Genomic DNA, 10208 nt, shown 5'->3' with positions numbered 1-10208 from the left:
ACGCGCGTCCCCCCCCCGCCCTTAGAGCCGCCCCACGCGCGTCACGCCCCCCCCCCCCGCCCTTAGAGCCGCCCCACGCGCATCGTCCCCCCCGCCCTCAGAGCCGCCCAGAGCGCTGCGCTGAGCTCCAGTGGCTGTCTAAAGGGCCCTGGGCTCTGGCCGCTGATACTATAACAGCAGGGGTAGCTGGGAGCCCGGGCCCCTTTGAATCACCGGCCCTCGGGGCAACTTCCCCCTTTGCCCCCCCATCAGCAGGCCTGGGTAGCGAGACGCCCAGACACCATGGACATTCCAGTCAGCCTCCCTGCTCTCCTACGCGGGCCTGGCCCCCTCCACTGTCACCCTCAAACCCAGGGCGGGGCCCCTGCTCCCAGCAGGCAAGTGGCAGCCGGATCTCGGCTGAGGACTTTCTCCCGGAGCGGGGCCGTGAGCACGAGGCCGGAGATCCAGCTCAGCTCCTCCAGCGCCGCCCATTCACCCCCAGACCGCAAGACCCCGCGCGGGGGCGGAGGGGCTGGCCGGGGAGGAGGGAGAAAGGTGCTTCGCCGAGGGGCTGTGAAGGGGAGGCGGTGGCGGCCATGCAGGACAGCGCAGCAGCGCTGGGCTCGGAGGAGGAGGCCGCGAGGTCCAGGGGGCTTGCGAGGGGAACAGGGCCGCTCCACCCAACGCAGGCCCAAGTCCTGGAGCACAAGCGGGGGCTGGTCCTTGGTGGAGAGGGGACCTAAAAGGCCTTCCCTGCGGCCTGGGCGCCCCAGCCACATGCCCCACAGAAGCGGAGCCGGAGCGCAGAAACCATCGTCACCCAGAAATGACGCCCGCGCTGGCTCCCGGCCTCCCACGGGCCCAGGGGGCTGCCAGGCAGCTGGGTGGGAACTGCCAGCCACTCGGGCGGGGGGGGGGGGATACAGGTCCCCTTCTCTAGGGGACCACAGCCCAGGCTAGCCGAGGCCTCCCCCACCCCACACAGGCACAGTCTGTCGTGCCTTTGCTACTGCGTCCGTGGCAGCTGCATAATCGCATTGCCTTTTATTCGCTTTCCATTACGATTGCATTACACTTCCAATTCAGTTACGTCTAATTCGATTTGGGGAGATAGCTTTCTCCTCACCGGCCGCCCTTTCTCCTTCAGTTCTCTCAGGTCGGTCTGCTCCCCGTGCAGAGGGGGAACGCTGGGTGTAGGAGCAGACAGCCCCAGAGGATGACTAGGACCCCCGGGCACCGCCGACTCCTCCCTGCGCTCAGAAGGCTGGCGAATCTGTCGTTCGTTTTTGATCTTCCGCTCGCACCTTTCAGGATCCCAAAGCTCTCTGCAAATGCCGGAGCCAGACATGGCCTCACCCACCACTAAAATGCAGCCCCCTCTGGGGTGAGGCATGCCGGGAGTTTAACAGCGCGCAGCGATCCCAAGCAAAGGGTTAGCACAGGCCGTGATGCCTCAGGCACCCGGTTACAACCGCAGGGCAAGCGGGAGCAGGAAGGTTGCCGTGACCCCAGTTCGTGTTTGACCCCCGTGAATATTTCCCAAGGACACAGGGTTCGGGTTTGCTGCCCCCAGGGTCAGGTGGAAGAGCTCAGCATGGACGGGGTCTGCCGTCGCCCTGGGGCAGCAGGGGCGGGGAGGGCGCCAGTGGGCAGGAAGGGGTCTCTCGCGCAGGGGAGCCGTCCAAGGCCCGGCTCGGGGGCAGGCGAGAGGCGCCCAGGGCCGGTACCTGCGGCGGGATGATGTCGAAGAGGTCCCCCCCGGGCGCGTACTCCTGGGCGAAGACGTAGCAGTCCTCCGTCTCGAAGACCACGTCGAAGACCTTGATGATGAAGGGGCTGGAGGAGAGCGTGTTGGTGATGCTGAACTCCCGCAGGAAGTTCTTCAGCTTCGTCTTGCTCTTGTTCACGAACTTCAGCGCCATTTTGGTGCCTGCCGGGGAGAAGGCTCAGCCACGGGGGCTCCTCCCGCCCCAGGGAGAAGGGGGAGGGGGACCCAGCGTCCCGGCGAGAGCTCCCAAAGACATGCCCCCCGGCACGGGCACCACCCACGGCAGCAGGGCAGTCCCAGGGGGCGCTGCTCTCCATGGCAACCCAGCTCCGCGTGGCTCTTGCAGCGGCCTGGCCCACACCCGCCAGAGCTCTGGAGCGGAATGAATTTTGTTATGTGCACCGAGGATGGGGGGGAGCTTAGCGTGCGACACATCACCGTCATATTAGTGCACGTAACAAAATTCAGGCAGCATGGTGGGCCCAAGGGGGTCTGAGCAGGGGGGAGCTCAGGGCTGGGGCAGAGAGTTGGGGGGGCCAGAGGGGGAGGACTCCAGCTGGGGGTGCAGGCTCTGGGGAGGGGCTCTGGGCTGGGGTACAAGAGGGGGGACGTGCTCTGAGCTGGGGCCCCACTAACCGCCCTGGGCTGAACCTGAAACGGCCGCTCAGTTCCTCTGCCCCGGACGTGCCTCCCCCGCCCCGGCCGGGCCTCACCTGTGCTTTTGTGGGACACCAGGTCCACCTTGCCGTAGGTGCCCTTGCCGAGCTCGCGGATGAGCTCGTAGTGCTTGTGGACGTCGGTGCCGGAGAGGGTGCGGATGGCCAGCGACTGCATGTCCTCGGTGATCAGGGGCACCCCGCAGCAGGCCACCTTGCGCGCGGGCTCCTGCTCCACCGAGCCGGCGCTCATCGTCGCGCTGCAAGGCACAGAGCGGGTCAGGGCCCTGAGACAGACCCTGGGAATGGTGGGTGGGTGGGGGGCACAAGGGGGCCTGAGCAAGGAATTAGGAGTCGTTATTAATACGTGGCCTGTGGCAGTCCCTGCTGTGCTCGGGCGGGACGTGATTGATTAGGCGTAGGGCAGACACCACCTGGCGCGAGGACAGCCCGGTCCCCGGCACAACGACAGGACACGGGGGTGGGCCCCCTCCGTCTAGCCACTCCTGCACTTTGCCAGCCTGGTCCTAGTGCCCCCCTGGGCCTGCCCCCCTGCTCCAGGTGAGCCAGATTCGCTGGATCCCAATGGGCAAACACGGACCGTTCCGTCTGGGCAGCACTCCGAGTTGGAACAAAGCATCCAAGCGAGATTCCCGATGCACAGAGCTCTCAGCCATTCACGCTGCCCGCCCCGGGGTGCCAGGCCCCTGGAGCCGTGCGCCCCTCCCCTGAGCGCTCTCGGGGCCCGGGCAGCCTTTGCGTGGTCCGGACGGGGCAGAATCCCAGACCCCCTTTCTTTCGCCAGCATTCCCACGGCTTACACCAATGTGCATTTTCAAGCATTTTTTTCAAACTCAAGGCACATTTTCCCCGGGGAGGGAAACAGGAGGGTTGTCAGAAGGGATTTAATGGCAGGACCCGTTGAGATTCAAAAAGGTGAAGTGCTGTGACCATTAACACACAGACTGTCAACAGCCCCTATCAAAACCTATGCAAATATCCCTCACGCCGACGCTACTAAGTGCTCAAGCCGCCTTCCCTTGCTGTGTCTCTGTGCGTTTCAGTTCTCACCCTGAGCAGGGACAGTGACATCGACATCGAGCCAAACCTCCCAGAGTTAACGCGGGGTGTGTCCAGTGCCAAGCACCAGGGACGTCAATCCAGAACCCAGGCCCCCAGGCGTTACCCAAACACGACCACTGTCCCTCCAGCACCTCTGTCTCCAGCCAGCGCCCAGCGGCCTGTCTGAACTGGACAGCGCTTTTACCGGGACAGGAGAGAAGGATGTGGGGCGAGGAATTCACACCTCTTGTTGTCCCCTTCCCCCCCGCTCTGTTGTGAGCTTCCATGTATCCCGGGGGACTGTAATCCCTCTGTGGTTGGGGAGTCGGATGACTAGTTCCCATGGCTGCCCATTCCCACAGCAGCTAGGACTCCATTACACACCACGATGGGGTGCGTAACCGCCCGGGGCCCTGAAGGGGTTAATGACGTTCTGCAGCTGTACGGGGGGGGGGGAGCCCGGTTTCACTTATCTAGAAGCCCAGCTGGGAAGGAGCAGGGCAGTTAGTAAAAAGCCAGGAAGCTGAGAGCAGAAGAGGGCTGCGAGGGGAGACGCTGCAGGCTGCGTGTGGGAACCCAGGGGGGAGAACAAGCACTGGGAGACCCGCCTTGAAAGAGGAGCCAACCCAGAGAAGCTGGGGCAAGAAGGCCCAAGAGAGGCAGGGTACAAAGAAGTCCAGGGAACCAGCACCGAGGAATGGCAGGGGGCAGCCCTGGGCTTGGAGGGTCCCCGCCGGGCAGCACCCCAGTGTAAAGAGAGGTCCCAGATCCCCCCCTCACCGTCTCTGGGAAAGCAGCATGAGCCCCGTCAGGAGCCAGAGATCCGACGCGAGGGCTAGACAGTATTTATTGTCGGTGGAACTTTTTACCCCAGAGCAGCTGACATAAATCTTGTGACCTGGCCAGAGGGCCAAGATGGAGAGACACCACCGCAGCAATGGGGTGACCGCCAGTAGGGGGCGCCGGACGGGGAAACAGCTGCTCTGCCCCCCCAGGCTGCTGCGTGACCGCCTTACGCGCAGGCACATATAACCCATGCAGCTTTAGGACCCAGGTACACCGCTTACACAGTGAATTACCGGCACGTAGCAGCCTCCTGCCAATTACAGGAACTGGTGACGAAGCACAACCACCACAGAACACCCAAACTAGCGGTACCTGCACTATCGTTCCGGCATCTGCCCCACACCGCTCTGCGGTGACTGTAACGTAACTCCCGCACCATTGCAGTCACTTGATTGTATCACCCACTGGGATGGAGCTGCCGGTTTCAAGGAGGCAGGCACCCGGCAGCCCCATGTGCAAAGTTCAGGGAGACCTCAAGAACTGAAAGGGAATTAGGCCCTTGCCTTCCTTCCGGCCACTTGGGCCTCGTGTGCTGCAGCCTGCAGCCCTGATCCTCACCAGGAGCTGCACTCGGGCGCCTGACGGTGCTTGCAGGAGGGGTAGGAGGGTTTTACAGGGCAGTTTGGAAGCTCTGCGGGTTTTAAGGCATTGATGTGCAGAAAGAAAACTCCGTCCCTGCGTCTAGTCACCCCGGATGAAGCCTCACACTTGAATGGGCAGTGAGGGAAAGTGATTAAAGTCATCGAGTAAGTGGCCAACAATTTACTGTTGTGAAATTCCTGGCAAGTTCTTGGCAGCTAGCAACACCATGGAGATGTGTCAAATGCCCTGCGGAGCATAAAGCTTCCATCCGGCAGAGTCCACGGGCTAGCCTGGCTGCTAAAATCCCCTGACCGGCCATAGCGCCGCGCTTCCTTGGGCCAAGCGCTAACGGCCCCTCCCCACACACGAGAGCCTAGCGATGGGAGAGACACAGAAGTGAAACGATTCGTGCAAGGTCGTGCTGTGAGCGCGTGGCGTGTAGAGGAGCACGGCCGGAGCCCTGGGCCGAGCTGGGCGAATAATGGATTCTGCGGTTCACCGGCAGTTCGGGAACATGGAAGAAAAATGCATTTGGGACCCACAGAAAACATTTTCTTTCCATGTGTGTTTTAATTTTAACCAATCAAAAAGTCGCGAGGGGACTGGCTTGGGTCAAACCCATTTTGTTTTGGTTCTTGAGCAATTAAAAAAACGAAATGGAAAGGAGCGCTCCCGGCAGACGGAAAGGCTCCTTCGTCAGACTGTTTTGGGGGGTTTCCAACTGAGCCAGCTTGCTGAACGCGACAGTCACGAGCCGGTGCAGTGTCACCAATCTGCGTTTTTCCTCGAAAAAAAGTTTGGATCAAAAAAATGCTGGGCCTGACTCTCAGTCCTTCGCTCTAACCACCAGGCCACACTCCCATCTGTAGGCTGGGCAGGATGTGGATACAGAGCTGTAGGGAGCAGTGGATCCCATGGGTCCCCGCTCAATGGTCGGGGGGGGCTTTACAGGGAATTTTGGTTTGGTGTCCAGTGTCCCCCTCAGCAGCTGCAGCAGGGCCGGGCTAGGTGAGTGACTAGGTGTAAATCCATCAGCCCAGCCCGAGCCAGGACCCTGACCCCGGGTCGGTTCAGGACCTGATCACCTGGCTCTACCCAAAGACCCCGTCTGACTCCCCTGCTGGGGCAGGGGGCTGCAGGACTTTCCAAAAAGCCAGGTGAGCTGCACGAACTAGCCCCATCCATCTCCCTGCTCTGGATACGTCAGCGCGGGCGGCTGCCTGCAACGCCACACCTGTCTGCGGTCCCCGTGTCCTCTGGTAAAAATAGCACCCGCTCCGTCCGCCCCTGCTGTTCCCTGCAGCCTCGCCGAGACGGCAAGGGGGGGCCGTCGTACCGCAGCGCTGGCTGGCCCCGCGGCCCCCTGCTGGGAGCGGCAGGACAGGACTTCTCAGCTGTGCTGCGGCCGCACTACTGCATGCAGCACCTCCTAGGGGATGCAACGGGTACTGCAGCAGGTCCTAGGCAGCACCCTCCCCCTTGCAATGCTTCTGGTGGTGAGCTACAGGCCTCTCGTCCAGCCTTCCACTGGAGCTAGTGGCATCTGCAGCCTTCTCCACAGCCAGCCCCAGGGGTGCACGGGAGGATGGATCTGGGGCCAACTTGCTGGATTCGGGGACAGAACCGACCCTGCACTGACCAGCCTGAGGATGCCTCTGGAATCTGCCGTGTCTCAGACATCAGGGCCGAGCTCCTCTGGGCAGCGCCTGCTCACTCCCTAACCAGCTTTGAGGAGCACTGGGCCCTGCCTGGGCTCCCTGCTCGGTGCCCCCCTCTGGATCCCTCATTTTGAACCTCTGACCCCCATTCCTGGCCCCGTTACCCCACACTCACTTGGATCCAGAGCCCAGATGGCTCCGGTGCATACGGCAGCGTGGAGGCCCGCCAGGGGCGAACCCGGGGCACACTGGATCTGGCCCGCGGGCCGGTATTTGCCCACCCCTGGGCCAGTGTCTTAGCCACAAAACCCACCAGCCCCCGGAGTTTTGCTTTCCCTGCACAAAGACCAGCTCTGGCCTCCCAGCCGGAAGGGGCGTATTTCAGATCCAGGGAGCCGCTCCCCCAAAGCGAACTCCCCACCGGCCCATTCCAGCTGTGCCTTTCAGGGCGGCAGCCACCTCGGCAGAGCGCGAGCCTCTAGAAATGTGCACGGAGCATGCGCGGCCAAGACCGTACGCCCCCCCAACTGCCCCGCTCTGAAGCCCAGGGCTGCCCACTGGCTCAGGACCCTCCCCGAGCTCCAGGCTCGGCCATCCTGCCGCCCCGCTGGCAGCTCCCCTCCGTGGGCTCAACAGCTTGATTGGTTCTTCCTACTCCTCAGCCGGCGGCTGTTCTCTGTTGGAGCAAAGGAACCATTTATCTCATTGACTAGCGAGGCTGATCCACCCACCGCTTCCTCGCTCCATGGCTGTGGTACGTATTTATAGACGGCGACAGTCTCCCCATGGCAGCTGTCTTCTCCCTCCCGTCCCTGCTCTCCAGCACCCCCACCAGCGCCCGACCCGACCCCTGGCAGCCCGTGAGGCACAGGAAAGGCCCCCCCCACGGTTCCCCCGAAGAGACCTGCCCCGCTGCCAGTCTTCTCCCTGTTCGGTGACCCAGCCAGGCACATGCACACCAGAGACAGGCTGCAGCGGGCCTGGGGGAGATGGAAGGGAACGTGGCTGAGGAACGAGGGATGGGTCCCTGGGGTATCGGCGCGGTGCCTGACTGCACGGGCCTGGGGCAAACAGGAGACGGCTCCGAGCACCTCCAGACGGAGGCGACGTTCAAACGAGCCGCACCCCTGCCAAGCCCTGCACCAGGACCAGGCTTGGTACAACACAGGCCTGTGGGAATCTAGGCTGTTCCCAGGGCCTCGACCCACGCCGGGCCCCTGCCTGCCATTCCCACCCAGAGTGCAGCCTGGTCAGCCACTCACCGGCCGAGCAGGAGCAGGAGTTGCTGATCTCAGGCTGGCAGGCCCACAGACCCACTGGGAACAGGCACCAAGCAGAGCTGGGCGAATAACGGATCTTCCAGGTCACTGGCGATGGCCCGGAACCCAACAAAACGCAGCTGGGCCCCTCTCCAGAATGACTGGTTTTTAAAATGGCGAATCAAACAATACAAAAAAAATCTGTTTCATATCAAACAAAACTTCCATCATTTTGAGGTGTGACAAAAACATTCCGCAGCTCTCAAGAAAATGGCAAAATGAAAAATCACTTTCCAGTGAAGAAAAAACCTGAAGGGTTGTTCCAAAAATCTCACCTCTTCCCCCCAGATTCTGTTGGGTTGTTTTTCCTCCCCCCTGAATCCATTTGATAAAATGGCCACAAATGCGCAAAGCCCAGTGGTGCCAAATCTGCATTTTTCCCCACCACAGAAAGGTTCAGTCAGAAACGTCCAGCCAGCAACAGCCCCGGCGAGCCCCGCTCTGCTCTCCGGCAGCCATGCCCTGCTGGGGGAAGACACCGTGGCCTGCACGCCTGCGGTGGAAGCCAAATTCACCCCCAGAGATGACCCTTGCTTGCTTCATAGCCAGATTGCCCCTTAAAATTCCCCAGAGGGGCTGCAAAAGGTGCCTCGTACTGGGCTCTCCCCAAGCCCGGCTGTTCACCAAGACGGGGCTGCCAATATGCGTGTTGCTGGGGGGCACTGCCCCCTCCCCGAGCCGCCCAAGGCACAAAGCTGGGGCAGCCACACGCCCACTGTTTCTCCTAGTCTGTCCCCCACACGGGCCAGCGGCTGATCGCCAGAGATGTGAGTTTTCTATAGTAACCCCCCAAATTCTCCAATTCAAATCCCCCCCATATATAAGCCTGTGGCTCTTCCGTGATTAAAATGAAACATTGAACTTTCGCTTGCCTTGCCACACTATCGAGAGGTATCAGCCTGATGGCCAGAGCCCGGCCGTGGTCAGCCCCAAGCTGACGGCGGTTCGGGCGATACGGCAAGCCGGAGAACGGGACAAAATGGTTCTACCGCACATGGATTTTTTTCCCCCCACCAAATGTGAAAGCTAAAGCTTCTCTGTAAAAATGCAAATTCCACGTTCCCCCGTGGCAAGCGGATTTGCAGGCTCCCTGCTGATTACTCTTTAGAGCCGCGTCTGAAACGCTGCCTCGGTTGCCCCGTGACGCTTGTCAAGCTGTGTGATGGCTCCCAGTGAAACGTCCTATTTGAGGGCAAGGAGCAGCGCTGGAATCCGGCGAGACACAAAGCGGCTCTTTTTGGAACCGGGGAGAAACAATCACGCGCTGAATCCAGGTGGCCTTTCGTTGGCTTTCAAACACGCCCGTTGCGGGCGGCGTAAGAGAGGGCCTCTTCCAGACCCTTCCCGGCCCCGCTCGCTCACCACTCGTCCCCACAGCCCCTCTGGTTACAGGGAGCAGCCAGGCAAAGGCATTCTGGAAGCTACGGGCCCCAGCTCAACTTCCTTTCATTCAGAAGCAGGGGTGGCCTGGTTTCCGCCTGCCTGCCGTTTAATTTTAACGTGGTTCTCGCCTGTTCGGTGGCGTGAGAAGGGCTCTAAATATAAACGCGGGGCAGCGGTGTCATGCTGGCTCTGCTCGGAGCTGGTCCCAGCAGCTATGAAACCCGGGGGACTCCGGCTGCTTTCCTTGGGGCTGTGGGGGAGCAGGGAAGCAAGCCCAGTCCTGTATCGGTAGGACCAAACCTTCCCCCATCAGCCCGTCATCGCCCCCGGCCGTTCGGCGGTCTTGAATCAGTCCTGGTGGGTGTCAGAAAACACACACTGCCGGGGCCCCCTGCTCCCCAAAACCCCTGGGCAGGGCCAGGCGTGCTTGTGCACATGTGCAGAGGGGGATTCGCCCCGGAACGTGTGAAGAACAGTAACTCGCCCGAGGGGCCCCACCCTCCTTGCTCGCTTCCCCGGTTGGCAAGTCTCCAGCTGTGGAGCCCCGAAAGAGCAGAGCTACCATCTGTCCCCCTCTTGCCAAAGGACAAATCTAGGCTCCTGCCTTCTTCGGCACGGGCCGCTCTGTCTGGGGCTGACCTCCCTCTGCCCAGTGCCACGTGCACCGGTCCCCTGCTGCGCTATTAGCGCGCTGCCTTCATCTCATCCCACTGCTGGCACCATGGGGAGAGGGCTGCACTGGGGCGAGCAGATTTAGGCGCCTGCTACCGGGCACGAGGGCAGCGACCCCCTGCAGGCTCCGAGGTGCAGACTGAGACGTGTCCGGTCCCCAGAGATGGCCCCACCGCCTAATCCGCTTTTCCATTTCCGCCTTCCAGGATTCACCGTTTGACTCCCCATGCATTGCCCTGGGCTCCCAGAGAAGGTGCTGGTGTGAAGCAAAGCAGGGACT

General features: G+C 61.7%; 1 protein-coding gene across 4 annotated transcripts in view; it reads right to left on the bottom strand.

The window, feature by feature from the left end:
* The window catches only part of SBK1 (SH3 domain binding kinase 1), a 49446-nt gene that overhangs the window by 6082 nt on the left and 33156 nt on the right, over positions 1 to 10208 (bottom strand). For 3 of the 4 annotated variants that reach the window (XM_075899058.2, XM_075899056.2, XM_075899055.2), the window contains exons 2-3: positions 2464 to 2666; positions 1710 to 1912 (exon numbers count right to left, since the gene is read on the bottom strand). In XM_075899058.2, coding sequence (XP_075755173.2) covers positions 1710 to 1912; positions 2464 to 2666 — 406 coding nt within the window. The other variant, XM_075899059.2, reaches the window with a different exon arrangement.

Source organism: Pelodiscus sinensis, chromosome 15, assembly GCF_052426305.1.
Source record: "Pelodiscus sinensis isolate ZL-2025 chromosome 15, ASM5242630v1, whole genome shotgun sequence".
NCBI classification, from domain to species: Eukaryota; Metazoa; Chordata; order Testudines; family Trionychidae; genus Pelodiscus; species Pelodiscus sinensis.
The sequence above is the reverse complement of the archived record's forward strand: the minus strand, read 5'-3'. Positions and strand labels throughout refer to the sequence as shown.